Raw genomic sequence first — 16,716 nt, 5'->3', positions numbered from 1 at the left:
AGAGTTCGTGGAATGCATTCAAAGGAAAGTGGGTACACCTCAAGAAGTAAAGGGTATTTATGTTAAGTTATTATTTTTTTTTTATATATATATCAGTTGCATTTTTGTTATTATTAGGGATTATTTTTAGGTTTTGGAATATGATTTTATTTTGTTTGACAATATTATCACTTTATTTTTTTTTCCGAATTTAATATCAACTATCATATGTTTTTTTTAATAGCTCTGTAATGTTATTATGGACAGTTTTATTTAATTGCTGCAAAAGGAAAAATCATACTTAAATGCAATTAATATATAATTATTTTAAACAATAATATTATCTATGAAAAAAGAAGTGATTGTTAAAAGTGATTTTAACATAAATTAGTGTACTCAAAATTACCGAAAATAAACTTATATTCCGTTTTGGACCTTTTGGTCAATAAAATTTTATTTGTAATCTAAAAAAAATCAGACAATTCCTTAAAAAATAAAAATAATAATAAAAATAAAAATAAAAATTACTAAGTACACTAAAAATCTAAGGTTAAAACTCAAATGTCAAAAACGAAGTTCAAGAACCCAAACATGGACAATCTCAAAGTTCGGGGAACGTGGTTGCAATTTTTTATTATACAGATCAGATCTCGCAGTCGATTCTCCACGTTTCGTAGCTATCTCATAATGCCCACATTCATTCTTCATTTGTCCTTTTTTGCAGAAATTGTAAAATCATTTTTTTATTTTTTATCTAGTCCTAGACGTGTATGATTTTGATATATTTGGATATCTAGCTGGTTAGTAAAAGTAACTATCAATGTTGAAAATTCCAATTTTTTAAAGAAAAAATTTAGATGATATGTTGATTTATATTTTGGTCTAAAATCTGCTAAAACAAACTCGTTTAATATCCATGACCAGCCTTTTTAAGGTTGACAAGGTTTGCTTCTCGAGATGAACTATAATTCTGATTTCGGGCAGTTGCACAGTTCAACTACTACATTCGGCTTTAACATAACTTGAATCTCTTGAACTCGAATATTATTTGTCGCCGCTTTTAATGGTGAGATCTTTGTTGTAATGTATGAACAATGACGATGGGTAATAAAATTATACAATTCAATTAAATGGTAAAGAACTAAAACCATGTTTCAATCTAGAATTTCATGGAGGAAATTTTTTATCTCAAAAATTATGTGCATGCACCTGGATGAAAATGAGCCTCAATCCCTAGAGAAATCATCACGGAGTATTCGACTAGCAAGTTAATCTTAAATTTCAAAATGGAACATTTTGGTCTTTAACTTATTATTATAGTTTTTTTGCAGAAAGCTTTCAAATTTTTTATTTAAACAAGATGTGGAGTTCTTTCAAATCTTCAATAAATAATCGTATTTTAGAGTAAATGATATGCTATCTCTACCAAATTTGAACACCACATTGAGTCGAACAATATTATGTAGCACCATTAGTGCCCTATAACATCAGTTTCTATAGCATTTAAATAATATATCATTTTAAATGGGACTCATGTTTTAACTTTTAGAGTGACACAAACTTGTGTAGTGGAGCTAGGATTCCCCCCCCCCCCCCCCATATATTGGGCGGTCATACGCGCTCACCCAGATCCGTTCTAACTTACTTAAAATCTTGAATCAGCCACTGAAACTAGCGTTTAACATCAATAATACTAAATAGCATTGTTTTTTTTAAACGTAACATTTTCTAATATTTCAATCAAAATAATTTGACTAATATGCAAAAATTGTCTAGGGACATTATAATTGAGTTCATATAAAGCCACCGCGTCACATGTCATGTGTCATCTCTATATCTCCCAAAAAACATGTACTTACAATAATGGCTTGTAACGTTCTTGTTACAAATGTACATCACTGCAATAATATCAGTATTCTATGGTTTATTGCAAACAATATACGTGTATACATTTGTGCCTATATGCACACTCATAAAACGGATAAGAATTACGTCGTCATCTGCTATGATTGCCCATTTCACATGGCAATCTTATCAAATTGCCTTAATTTTATAGCTATGGTTGTCACTTCAGAATTTTGGAGCACCAGAATGTCTCAGGCGTCCTTGTCATATGTTTGTGTGTATACGCAAAGTGTTGAGATACTTCGATACTTAAATCAGTCAAGTTGGAAAGAGAGAAAATATTCACGAGAGAATAAAAGTGTATGTCAAAGATGTACCTTAATAATGAATGTGGAGTGAAACTATATAGGATTTCGTATGTTAGTCCCATTAGAGAAATGTATTGGTGGATTTAGCATAATCTATAATCCACATGGGTTAGGATTCCTAATATAGCTCACGATGTACGTAGATTGATCATGCTGAAGTGTCCCACGACAGTTAAAATATAACTAGACTCTATTTTGAAATGGTAATATCTTATTAGAATTCTGTCATTGAAAAAGTAGAACAAGGTAGATCTTAATATTGCGTGAAATTTAGGTCTATTTTATATGAGGTCTTCTATAAATAACTTTAAAAAAAGAAAAAAAAAGGATGAAAGTTTAAAAATAAATTTTAAAAGCATTGATATTATGGAATCACTCACCTACGTGGGGCCTTAGTCAGCAACAATTTATGTCACCTATAATCAAGGCCGGGCCTAAGGACGAGCTTACCTTTAACATCTTTACATTGATCACTAGCTCAAGCTATTGTCATCGAGCTCAAGGTGTTTCATGAAAATCTTTGGGATTATGTACGCTACCTTCAAACAGATGTTAATTTTGCATAGGCAGGTCATGGCAGCGCCAAGTTCATGGTTACTTTCTTGGGGCTCGAATTGAGATAAGTATTAGACGAATTCATGTGAAAAATATAAGCTAAATCAACTTAAAATCGACTTCGAAGTAACTTTTAAGCTGCTCTTAAATACAATCAAGCATGACTCATTTAGAGATGAGCTCAAGAATGAAAAGCTTCAACACATTTAACTCAAATTTGTCGAGCTAATTATTGCTTATAAGTAAATTGCTTGAACTCAGGTCATCCTAAGGCCATTAAATCTCAGCTCGAACAACAAACAAGCCAAACTTGAAGTGATTTTAAGTTTTGTTTAGTAATCTCAGTAATCTCGAGTAACATAAAATCCAACAGGAGCGGAATAAATGTTCTCATTTTAACATAGCAAATAGCTAGGAAACACTTGTCCTCATCCTAACGTCATTTGACTGATTTCCTTATACTAAAATAGAATTTTATCGTATCCAAAAGAATATCTATTATTAGAATATAATTAGCACCTCAGAAGTGATGCTGGTGCTGTGGTGCAGGAATAAAGCCGGCCAGCTGTCCCTGACCCTGTCCCCAAGTCGGAACAGGGAGCAAGGTTGGTGGTGTAGAGGGGAGTAACCTGTTTATTTATTTTGCTTTCAACGCCTCCTTTCACATGATAATTAGATTGAAATTTTTCATCAAAGATTTGACGTGTGAAATTCTGATAGATTTGCACAAGTGACATTTGCCCAATCTAATGCCCCTTGTGGAGCCATATGATACTTAATTGAGGCATGGAGAGCATACGATAAGGCACTAATCCTAATGTGATCTCATCTAAAAGTAAATTATTAGAGAGGAGAATAACTTTTTTATTTATATTTTATATTCGCTATGACTTTTGACTAATCCTAATGCGAAATTTTCATTTACTGTAACTATACTTCCACCCACTGTCAATCGGGTAAGCATATTGCAATTTTGTTAAATTGAGTAACTGTACTTTAATGTTATTTCAATCAAATAATTTACGCTTTAAATTTATATTTATTTATTTTTTAAAATCAGGTTAATATACTTTGATTTTAGCTTTCAAATCATCGGCTAGGACATAGCCGACCCGAAGTACTTTAGACAAATCATCATTGCTTGCTGAAAATCTTTCAAGCTCTTTGATTGTTGTAGCTTCGGAGTTGGATTCTAGGATTGAAACTGTCATCTAGTACTACCAGGATTTCGATCTCCATTGACTTTGTTTCAGCGTCATCATAACCATGTTTATTGCCGGTTCTTGGCGCTTCTTCTCTCAAAGCACTTATATAGCATTCTCGGGTAGTGCCTCGATTTCCTTTCACAGTAGCGATCCCTATCAGGTTGCAAATTCATCCATAAATGATGAATCAAAGTTAAAGCTCGAAGTTGTTTTAGCAAGGGGCAGTCCAGAATCCCATTGTAAGCATACCTCCAATCTAAGAGTTCCATGTAATTCCTAGCAAATCTTAGCTCTTCTCCTGTTTCCAATGCGAGAGTAATTTTCTATCGTCACACTATGCTTTCTGTGAAGCCATAAATAGAAGTCCAAGGCACGGTATTAACAGAACTTCCATTGTCCACAAGCATTCTATTAATGCCTTTGAAAGCTATTATAGCCTCCATTCATAATGTGTCGCAGTGTAGATAAAAGTACTCCTCATCATTAAACTCAATAGGGGAGGGCTCGCATTGGGGACCATTTGGACCCAGTAGCTTTACATCACCAGGTTTCTTGGCAGATCCGATATACTTCTTATGAGAGAAGTCAAGCGGAACCAAGGACATGAAGCCCTCCAATGATTGGTCCACCCAAGACGGTGTTAGTTTCCCTTAAAGGAGGTTGATTTGTCAGCGAGGGCTAGTTTGCTCATGCCTGACCGCCCATAGGGGCTAGTCTTAGAGGTGGTGAGGTGCACCATCCTTCCCCTGGGGATAGCCCCCTGTGATGTTGATAACTTGGGGCTCTGGGAGCCAGCGGATGATTGTGTTGACTTAGCCATTACCTGACACTTGAAATTTTGCTTATGTATAGCAGTGGAACTTGAATTCATAACTTGGCCTGTTATGGGGCTACCCTCACTAAATGAAAGCAAGACGTAGTAAATATACAGAAAGAACAGCAGATTATCTCAAGAATCCACAAGAGAGAAAAATGCCTGTTCGACTCGATATCAAAAGAATATTGTAATACCATCCTAATCAATGAGGGTTTCATTTGATTGGGTAGATAAATTATGCAGAAATCTGGCAACAGATGCAAATATATATATTCAGGAAAAAGGCTTACTGGAGAATATAAAGCTTCAATCAGATCAATAAGGATCTTTGAGCAACGAGAAGCCCTTATGCATTAGTGATGTGCTAGGTAATTCACATTGGACAATATTAAATAGTGAAAAAGAAGCTAAAATCCCATCTATGTCACCAGTACTTTCTAAGACAGCTTACCAAACATGCCAATGAAATATATTTCTTGTCCAATTTTCATAATAGATCATCTGCAATGCTCCAGCAATGACCATGCATCTTTCTTGATAATAAAGCGTAGGGCATAAACGTGTAATATGATAAACTTCTTCCATAATCTACTCTGCTGCTGTTAGATTATGTTCCAAGGTACTGGAACTTAAAAAGGCAATAGAAGGGATTAGCATATTCTTCTAATTGCGAGATTAACCACATGGAAACTTGACATAAATATAAGCACGAGCATCAGAGTATGAAACCAGAAAGATCATAAAAATAGCAACAGAGAGTATAATTCATTCACCTACCACAGGAAAGAAAACGATGATTTGAAGAGTACAGATTTACGAAGGAACAAATTGGTGCAAATTTTCTTCCACAACATATGCTACATGGCAGAAAATATATTGAAAAAAAATTCATTTCTATAAAAGCATATAGTGTTTGTTTTACCTTTGATCAAATTGGTTTTGAGAAAACTGAAATAACTAATATCAACTCTATTCGCAATCATTTTATTTAAGATCAGAAATCCCTCCAAATGCTTTCAGAACAGGAATTAAGAACAAAAATGATTACTGATTTCTAACATAAGTTTATGCTATGTACAAATTATACAGGAGACTTGTCATTTCCTCTCAAGTAGAAAATAATGAAAGATAATTTGTACAATGACTGACCAGACGAATATTGACAGCTTCAGAAATTGTCAGACGTGTTATGAGTTATCACGTGTACTCCGAGAGTCAAGTCCATCTTTGATATGACTTGATGATGTGGGCCACAACCATTTTAGCATGTTTGGACCTAAGACCTGATCGCAGCATGAGTAACATATTTACTGTTAATTATCAAATAAAAGAGTTCGTAAAGCTTCATTGCTGTTTGCACACGTTCACATTTATAGCAGAGCACACAAGTATTACACAAATAGCAATGGTTTCTAGCTTTACACTTTAATCTCTCAAAATTTTCTTTCAAATAGACAGTTAATAATTTTCAAAAAAAAATTTCTTCAGAAGATATTTTACTACTTTTGATTCAATGGACTATCTTTTTTTTTTTTTTTTTTTTTTTCTTCCCAATCTTGCACATCCTTTGTCTGAAAATCAAAGCTATTTATATTAAAATTGTACCATTTGCAGACGTTCAACATCTGAATCTGAATTCAATCTTGCACGAAATTTTCAAACTATGTATTCGGAAGGTACATGATCATTTGAATGGAATAATTTGTCCGTGTACATTTTTATCAAATTTCCTCCACTAAGAAAGATTGACAATATGTAGAAAATATTGCTAATCCTTCAACAAATGTGAGAAGAAGAAAGAAGAGAATAGTGAAAGCAATTGATGCAACGTCAAAATTCTCTTCCATTTCAACTCGCTATACTATTGAACAATGAAATTCATCTGTATCTTGTGTGTGCAATCCATGGCAACTGAGAGAATTAGACAGTTTTTACATGTTAGATTTTTGAAAGACTCCTCTTAAAAAGTGATTTTTATTCGATAAATTCCTCGGATGCATGCACAAACTGATATGTAATAGTTCTAGGCACACATTACGGCATTAAGCCCCTGTTTAACAACCATTAAAAAGAGTTTATTTATTTATTTATTTTTATTTATTATTATTATTATTATTATTTTTTTTTTTAAATAATGAGTTTTAGAATAGTGATATTTTTGGAGAATGTGTTGTTAAAAGTAGGGAAAGGTTTTGGGTTTACGTGCAATATATTTTATTGTGAAAATGTGTGGTTGAAAATGAATTTGAAAAAAAAAAAGAATTCTATAAGAATGGTTGTCAAACTAGGTCTAAAGTATTGTCCCACAAAACGACTTAATAAAAACAGATTTTAAAAATTCATTCCATCGGTTTGAATGTAAAATGTTTCAAAAAGCATACACTAGCAAATACAGTTCTATAAAATGAGAATGCTCTCCTTTGAATCAGATATTCTTAAAAAAAATATCAACCATTAGTTCACATTTATATTTGATAAGATACTTGTCAGAATTTTAGATGAACTCATTTAAGTGAAAACAACATGTTACTCCCTCGGTCCCTTAAAGATATGCTTGCTTTCCTTTTTCATTTATCCCAAATTATTGGCCACTTTCTTCTTAATTTTCTAAGATGTCCATATTTAATATGACTTGTTATCAATAAATATAAACTACTTCCATTTAAACCATTATTTAATGAAGAAATATATTAGAAAAAATGTAAGTAAAATTTAAATCACCAACTAGATTAATTATATTTTCTTAATCTGCATGAAAATGAAATTAAGCCTATCTTAATGGAATGGAAGGAGTATATTAAGTGTGTTGATCAATGGATTTTTTATTCACAGCAAAACAAACTGAAAAACAGATGTTCAGCTGTGTAGATGTTGAAATTTTCATGCCCTTGTTATCATCCACATTTGGAAACATTGAAATTATAACACAACACATGTGCATACGTATATTTATATTATGCTTGTTATATATTGAACGTGACTGATGTTTTGCTTGTGTTTTTGTCAAGATGCTTTTTCGGACCTACTACATAGGCATGTATACTACTAGATCCTTTTATCAAAATTACAGCTGTAAGTTGGTATTCGAACGAACAAAAAAACAAGGGAATTTGCTGTTGCTGTTGCTGTTATAGTTAAATGAAGACACCAAAAATATATTATATTGGGGGTCGAAGCACTATACATGTGGTGTTATCTCTATTACTCTTCTTCTTATAACTTGATCATTTGTTTATTTGTGATTTTGATAATTTACTGCCAGACATAAAAAAATTTTGCAAAATAAATAAATAAAATAAACACATAAAATTTGGTTATTCAAGAAATTTTTAAACATAAAGAATTGTGGTTTAATCTATTCACCTTTTTCTAGATTACTAGTCCTTGACACGTGCGTTGCACGAGTTTTGTATTTATTGTATTTTTATTAGCGTCAAAATTGTAGATTTTTTACTTATAAATAACTTCTTACATTTTACAAATATTTTTTGTCTGTATTTTTATTTGTTAATAATTTCTTACATAAAAGTGATTGTTGGAAATAAAATAGTGATAGCAAAAAATATCAACAAATAAAAATATTACTAATAAACAAATTCAAATAAATGGTTACTATATAACTTTTATGTACATATATAAAAATAATATTTTTATTTATTAACAAACGAATATATTATTTTTCGAAAAATGAGTTTTTATTATCATTTCATTTTTATCATGAAATGATTCTAATCTTAATATGTTAGATTGTGCTTCAAAATTACATAATCTATCAAATATAATTTTTAAAATTAATTTTTATAAAGTAACATGTTTTTATGAATTTTATTTATTTATTTATTATTTTAGTAGGAGGCATTATGGAGCCTCCGCAAACATGAGCCTCCAGAGGCATCATGCTGATGCCTCCGTAATTATGGTTGAGCCTCCATAACATATTATATTAAAAAATTAATTATTTTTTATTTTATAATTGTATTTCCGAAAATAAAAAAATAAAAAAGTGGTTATGAAATTACTAATTTTTAAATGTGTGTTTTTGTTGAAAATAAAAATAATTTTTTATGTTACTCGTAAAAAAAAATTTATTTTAATTTTATTAGTGTAATAAGAAGATTTATTATGCATTTTTATTTTTTGCATTTTGTGAAAAATTTTATTTATGGTGATTGAAAAATATTCTTCCAAACACGCATCATGCCGACAACATTTAAAAATAATAATTTTAGTATATATTAAAAAAAATAAAAAAAAATATTACGGAGGCTTGCCTCCGTATTTACGGAAGCCAACGTACGTAAAAGGTATATAATAACCATTTGGATGACCAAAAAATAATATCAATCAAAATGTTAACGAATCGTTTAAATAATAATTTATTGAGGAGGTTAATTCAAGAGCAAAAGTGTGAATTCCATAAATATATGATTGAAAATATGATTGAAGAAAAATAAATTTTAAAAAATGAAAACCAAACATGTTAACAAATAAATATATTTATTTTCGAGAAATGAGTTTTTATTACCATTTCATTTTTATCATGAAATGATTCTAATCTTAATATGTTAAATTATGCTTCAAAATTACATAATCTATTAAATATAATTTTTAAAATTAATTTTTACAAAGTAATATATTTTTATGAATTTTTTTTTTTTTTTGGGAAGGTGAAATATAATAGTACTAAAAAATATAAAATAATTAAATTTTTATTAATTTTAAAAAATAAAATGTTATGGAGGCTCAACATGGAGGCCTCCACTCAAGCATGAGCCTCCGTAATTCTGGAGGTCTCAACTCGAGCCTCCGTTTACTTCAATAAAAAAATTACTTTACTAAAAAAAAAAATTCATAAAAATTTATTACTTTATAAAAATTAATTTTAAAAATTATATTTAATAAATTATATAATTTTGAAGCACAATCTAACATATTTAAATTAGAATCATTTCACGATAAAAATGAAATGGTAATAAAAACTTATTTTTCGACAAATAAATATATTCATTTGTTAACATGTTTGGTCTTCATTTTCTTTAAATATATTTTCAATCATATATTTATGGAATTCACACATTTGCTCTTGAATTAGTGTAGAGACAAAAGAGAGGCATGACTGTAGCTTGTAAAAATGAAGAAAGAGTAAATAGGGCTCTATGATATAATCCTCCATGCCGCGTAAATTGAGGAAAAGTAACAAAGTCACTGTATCAAACACGTAAGATAAACGACGTCGTTGCTTTCTCTCAAAAAAAATAAATAAATAAAGAGCTGCAGTGAGACAAAATAGAAGAATTTACTGTTCTTTCTGCAGTAGTGAAACATTGTCCTTTTTATATAGTAGTGAAATCGTGTCATTTTAGGACTTAATATAGTACTATTTAATCTTCCATGTAGCAAACATGCCATCAAGGTATCTCAAACACAAGCATAGCCAAAGGCAAGCACATGCAGACACACAGAAACATTGGTACACGGGGAGAGAGAGAGAGAGATACCAGGGTGACATTTTTTCTAAAGCCAACATCATAAGGATGGTGATAGCTCAGCCCAGATTTCCTAGCCAACCAAGCAGCTCGTTTTCCCTCATAATACTGTTAGGGATTTGACAATCAAAAATCAATTTTTACATGAATAAATTTGATATGATGCAAAGCTACGCTTCTTACCTCCACAGTCGTCATATTATGAGCAGTGAGGTAAATATGCCAGCATAAGAAAGTTCCAAGTGTCAGGCTTAAACCAGCAATCATTAATCCACAACCAACCTGAAATGCATAGTTTATCAGATTTTTTGAACCATTTGACAATATCAATTGAAGAAGAAACAAATGCGTGAAAAGATTTTTTACCATGTGCGAGAAGATTTGATGAATAGTTAGTGACGAACACACACCAAACAGTATTACAAAACAGAGATTTCTTTTAATGCATTTCCGTATGAATGCATAGTTTAAGGAACTGCTTCAAAGGAAGGCATAATCTAAAATTATCGATTAGCTTTGAGCATGAGTTTTTGTGATACATATGGATTTGATCTAGCTATGGTCAAGTTCATTAAAATACAAATTGTTTAATGAGTTCTGACAACAAAAGAGGTTTATAACCATGTTAGACAGCAATTATCAGCTTCTAAGGAATGATTTTTTAACTCGTGTGTCCTAAAGCTAAAATTTTATGATGTTGATTATTAGTACAGGTGGCTTTATAAAATTAATCTCAACATAAGATTGGAATGCTAATAAATCTTGGGCTTCTTTTGGTACTCACAAAGATTGGAACAGGAACAAGAACAAATCTACTCTTCTATTTGGAAAACATAAAAAAGTTCAAACAAGTATAAATAGGACAATCAACATGTGACAAAGCCAGGGACAACATAATTTTTCTGGCATGGCATGCTTAAAGCAGAGTCCAATGCAGAATTGGTCCATTTCCAAGACACTTTTTTGTTCTTTTAGATTAATAGGCCTGCCCTGCAACATGCAGCCCTAGAACCCCGAGGGTTGGCTCCTGTGCGGACCAGCCATCTTTACACCTTTAGTAGACTAAAGATTCAAAAGACAATCGCAAATGATTTACTGCCAACTTACGTAAAAGATCTTGAGAGGAAGGCTTTGACTAGAATTCCAATCCTTCTGAAGTACACAGCTTATGATCATAGTCTGAGAATGGAAAAGAGATAACATCAGCTAATCCAAATTGAAAAAATAAAATCACAAAGGACTGAACTAAGCTTACCGCAGAATAGGTGCTTGCCACAGTTGCATAAATGATTAGGACGAGGAATGGCTTGTAGTTTCTATGGCCCACACAATTATTAATCCATATACAATGGTGATCCTGCATCATTTTTTTATTTTTTTATTTTTTGGGTACAGAGAAAAAAATTAGATGCATATTAATAATAAGTTCACAAAGTTATTTATCCAATATATATGGAAAAAGAAAATCCATTAGCACCCACCATCTTCAGAACACACCTTCTGCAGACACGGCAATGATGAGCCCTTGGAGGCCTGTGTATGGAACACTTATCACACTGCATCCGATGCACACCCTGAGAACCACACATCCAAGATGCAATTTATATTGATCTAGGTCAGCATACATCCAACAACTGTATTTCATATTATTTCTATATTTAAGCAATTTGAAAACTTTGAAAGCTCCGAACTGGTATAATTATTCAACGGACCATAGCTGTACAATGCTAAACATATTGAAAATATAGAAAGAGAGAAAAAGAGAACAGAAAAATAATAAGCACGATCAATCTAGACAAAAATCTTAGGCCCTGTTTGATTGGGCAACAATTCCATGGAAAATGGAAATTTTTTTCTATTTTCCACCTTTTGGTAGTGTTTGATAGCAAATTATTTCCATGAAATTCATTTTCTTGATTTTCTTGAAAAATGGAGTTTTCTTGGTTTTTAAGGAAAACCAATTCCCACCAATATGGTGGGAAATGGTTTCCTAGGTAGGCTGCCATTTTTTATTTATTTATTTATTTATTTTTATTTTTATTTTTTGCAATGAAAACAAATTCTATTAATTATTATAAAAAAATATTTCCCTTTAATTGACAATTTTCATGTAAAATAAAGTCAAACGAACACCAAAAAATAGATGATTTTCTTGAATTTTATTTTTTTATTTTTTGACAATGGAAACAAATTTCATTCCCAATACCAGTAAAATTTGTCACTTTAATTGACAATTTTCATGTAAAACAAAACTAAACAACAACCAAAAAATACTTTTATTTCAACACTTTCAACGTGAAAAATTATACCAATCAAACACAATAATTTATAATTCTCAGGAAAACAATTTCGAAGCAATTTAATTCCCTGAAAATCATTTTCTTTTCACCCAAATTCTATCTTTGCAATCAAACGAACCCTTATGCTGTGATGTGTATATTCTAAGATGTTAGAGAGAAGGATAGATAAACAAACAAAGATGAAGAGTAACATGAGACAAAGTGAAGAGTGGTATGAGATCAATATAGACCTTAATTGATCAAATATTCCTCTTCGAAATCAAAATACATGCTTTGCTACTTTTGATCTATAAGTATTTTTGAGGAGATATATTTTACTTTCCAGAGAGGCTATAATTGGAGATACCATTGTTACAAAGGTTACTATAAAAATGGAAAATGCCATACCTTTGAATGCGGTTTGAACTATTAATTTACGTAATTAGATTTGATCACCAAAAAAAATTTCAAATATTTTTTTATTCTATTTATTGATAGAATAAGTGATGATCCAACGATTTTTACTCAAAAAGTCCTCTCGATGGATTCGTCCTCAAAAAGGTCATGATGTGATCAATTTTTTCTTAGGCATTGAATAGTTACAATTAAATGATTCGCGTAGGACGAGGTAATCATGAAACATTGACCAATGTACCTTACATCTCATGTTGTTTGTTGACCATAATTCATGAACTCGGTTTACCATAGGAAACAAGGTATTAGCAATATAATAGAGAAGCAAAGATTGTAAGGTACCGTACTTAAAGCAAGCGATCATATTGCTCGTATTCATGGTTGTGATGAAGTAATAGCGGGTGAATTAGTAAATTTGAAGAAGGTACAATAGGGGACGAATAACTGATGGAATTATGAACGGGGTTGGTGTTATAAGTTTCGTTGTAGGAGATTGCATCAAATATGTAGAGGGTGGACACATATCTTCCTATCTTGTTTTCTATTTATCTTTTGTATTGATCTTTTTATTAGATCTTTATTTTTAGATTTTTTGATAAGTATTTTGGATTGTCATGATTTTCATCAAGAGGAATCACGCAATAGTAAATTAGAAATCTCTTGTAAAATGCCCGCTTGTAATCGAGCATATTACATAGTCCAATGATAGGCAACTTACCCATTCAGTGACTTTGTCACTAGACGTTCCCGAAATGGATACTATTAGGTTGGGTGAATTCAATAATAAATGCATATTTGCATTCCATCCTTCCTTCTCCTTTTAAGGCCTATCCAAAAGAAAATACAGTACTTCTTGATTGTAAATATCTAATTTTATACATCCACCCACAATGCATTGATCACGAAACAATAAAAGGATTTGATAAAAATTTAATTGGTTATCCTCTATGGCCGTTTAGTGTCAGGTAGATCATTCATCACATAGTCAGATAACTGTATAATAACAATGCTGTCAACATTTTCACTGGTTTCTTCTCTGGGTCGTGGGCCAAAATCTGCCATATACTTACTAATTTCTTTTGGAACGCCATGTCTTTACACATGTACTTCAAAGTCAGTCTCAAGCACAGGTAGGTTATAATAATATGAATTTTAAACACATGCCATTTGTGAATGAAACCGACCCAAAATTTGTGGGAACAAAGCTTAGTGGTTATTTGGATTTTTATTTTTTACTGCCTCTTTCATAATTCCGCTGAAATTTTACATTCGTAGCAAAATATATTAGTCGATCCCTATTGTACATAGTAGTAGATAAACCAAGCCTAATTTATGAGATTATATATCATACACTGCTTACAATAAAAAGGCCCAAGCTTTCTGGAATCACTTTAACACAAACATTCAGATTATAATTTGCCAGAATTACCCACAAAAACATGCAAATAATTCTAAAATTCACACTCAAAAACCCATAAACCAGATGTTCACCTAATCCCAGTAAAAAATTAAAAATCACACCCGTACTTTATAAAATAATCTTCACTATTATAAACTTATTTACCCGTATCACGAAAAATACTCACAGTTTTCTTGGTTTCTTGATCTGAGATTTGATATTCTTCGACATCAGGGACATAAGAAGATGGGACACCGCCAGGATCAGTGAAAGCACATATACAGAAAGAGAAAGCACAGAGAGAGGCCAAGAAAGTGAAGATCAGAGCATTCAATGAGCCAGCGAAGCTCGGTAATCCCAACCAATCTTCTATAAATACGAATACTGTTACATAGTAAATGAATCCAAGAAAGAGAAACACTAATAAAACGTAGATTGATGGAAATCTTTTGAGTTCCATTTCTGGGATTTTGTAATGATCATGTAAGAAATTCGAGCCACTTTTTGTGAACAATTGAAATTAAAATTAAAATTAAAAATGCTGGTGTATGGAATTGGGAAATAAATTCTCCTTTATCTTGGGTTATATTTCGGGGCAAGAATTGATCTGATTGGGCTGTCACTTGATCTCGACAGAGTGAATTCTAAATGACCAAAGTTGACAATACCATCGATGGGCTGTCCATATTAAATTGGAAAACTTACATAAACGGGCCGTCTTAGCTCCCATTTGACTCCCATTATTTGAGATTATGGTTTTTTTAATTTTTTAATTTTATTTTTATTTTTTTATTAAGAATGTGTGATTAAAAAATAAAATAAAAAATTGAGTTTACGTATAACATTATTTTATTGAATAATGTTTGATTGATAAGAAGAGGGAAAAAAATGAATTATAATTTTGATTGGGCCAAACGAGGGTTCATTATAGCGAAGAATTCAACACCTCTTCGACGATCGTACTTTTGAAAAAAAAAGAAGTTTGAATAGTATTTTTTAGAAGAATGTGATTAAAAATAGGAAAAAAGTTGACCAACGGCATCCTGCTCATTTCTTTTAAAGAAATTAACAAAATGAATAAAAAATGAGCCGACTCACGAGCTTAGGACGAACTGATTCGTGAAAAAAAAAATGAAGCTCGATTTAATCCATAGTTCGTTTCAATAAGAGCTCCACAGGGCGAGCGCATGAGACAACGTGCGATTCAACCCCATTTTCCAACCTTATTTAGCCAAATGGGAATATAGTTGGAATTCTACTTGTCTAATATTTTGAAGAAAAATGCCATTTTTTTAGAAAGATGTTGATAGATGCCTTGATATAATATGTGTTGACAAATATAATTGGATGAAAAATTTGACAATATTTTAAATCGTGCAATGATAGAATGTCATGTAATGTTATATCAAGAATTATATTAACATTTTCGACACTGTAGCATATTTTATAGTGAAAATTCTAATTTTAAAGATCCCCTTAGATAAAGTGTTTTACTATAAATTAGTAGTAAGTACCTGCCTCGCATGTCTTATGTATCAGATAAATGACATGACTTATGAGTCATATATTTTTAAGTGCTGATTTTTTTTTTTTTTTTTTTTTTTTTATGAAATTATTAATATTGTCTTATTTAGTAATATCTCTAAATTTATATGAGATTTATAAGTTTTATGGATAGTCTATGGAGAGAGCAAAAAATTTTGTATTTAATATATAAATTTGTAATTTTGAATCATATACCTCAGCATAGTCCATTTCAGTTTTTCTCTATTGCTTCGACATTCGTGATGTAATCCCTCAATTTCGTACATTTAGACAATATTCTTGTTACTACCTTTAAAAAAAAAAAAAACCCACAAAATCCTTGAAAATATAGGACAAATTATGTAGAAAAATGATGACTACACTTTGTATGATATTTGAAGTAGAGATGACAACGATTAGGTACGAAACGGGGTACTACCACCCAGCCTTGCCCGGCCTTAGACAGGGCGAGGCAAGGCAGTGGCTTGACGTGTTTGTTGCCCCCTCTTTTTTATTTTTATTTCCAAAATTTCGACCTTTTTGAGAAAGATGTCTAGTTTCAACTCATCCCCATCAATTTGGTCAGAGGTGGCCAAAAAAAAAATTTAAAATAAAATAAAAAAATAACTGATTACCTCAAACTTCAAGTAAAATTTCAGCATTTATTGAATTAATTTGGTGCATTTCTCTTTTTTATGCACGGTAAATTTTATGGGTTTTATATTTCTTGAAATTTTGGTTTGATTTTTGGATAGCCATTTGGACAAGTACTAGTGTTTCAAGACGAGAGCTTTAACTGTTTGGTAATTTCTACATACTTTTGAATTTTTCATTGTTTCCTATGT

General features: G+C 31.2%; 1 protein-coding gene across 3 annotated transcripts; it reads right to left on the bottom strand.

The window, feature by feature from the left end:
- Positions 1 to 5,084: 5,084 nt before the first annotated feature.
- LOC111368636 (probable protein S-acyltransferase 15) lies at positions 5,085 to 14,931 on the bottom strand. 3 transcript variants are annotated; one of them, XM_022989991.1, is made up of 8 exons: positions 14,535 to 14,931; positions 11,737 to 11,829; positions 11,511 to 11,612; positions 11,363 to 11,434; positions 10,439 to 10,537; positions 10,268 to 10,363; positions 5,919 to 6,052; positions 5,085 to 5,397 (listed from the first exon to the last, which is right to left on the bottom strand). In XM_022989991.1, exons 1-7 carry the CDS (start codon positions 14,805 to 14,807, stop codon positions 5,957 to 5,959), a joined length of 831 nt encoding a protein of 276 aa, XP_022845759.1. In that variant the 5' UTR covers positions 14,808 to 14,931; the 3' UTR covers positions 5,085 to 5,397; positions 5,919 to 5,956. The 3 variants fall into 3 exon arrangements, with proteins under 3 accessions (XP_022845759.1, XP_022845760.1, XP_022845758.1); XM_022989992.1 differs by having other exon boundaries at positions 5,085 to 5,391; XM_022989990.1 differs by lacking the exon at positions 5,085 to 5,397 and having other exon boundaries at positions 5,642 to 6,052; positions 14,535 to 14,930.
- Positions 14,932 to 16,716: the final 1,785 nt, after the last annotated feature.

Source organism: Olea europaea, chromosome 19 (assembly GCF_002742605.1).
Source record: "Olea europaea var. sylvestris chromosome 19, O_europaea_v1, whole genome shotgun sequence".
Lineage (NCBI taxonomy): Eukaryota > Viridiplantae > Streptophyta > Magnoliopsida > Lamiales > Oleaceae > Olea > Olea europaea.
The sequence above is the reverse complement of the archived record's forward strand: the minus strand, read 5'-3'. Positions and strand labels throughout refer to the sequence as shown.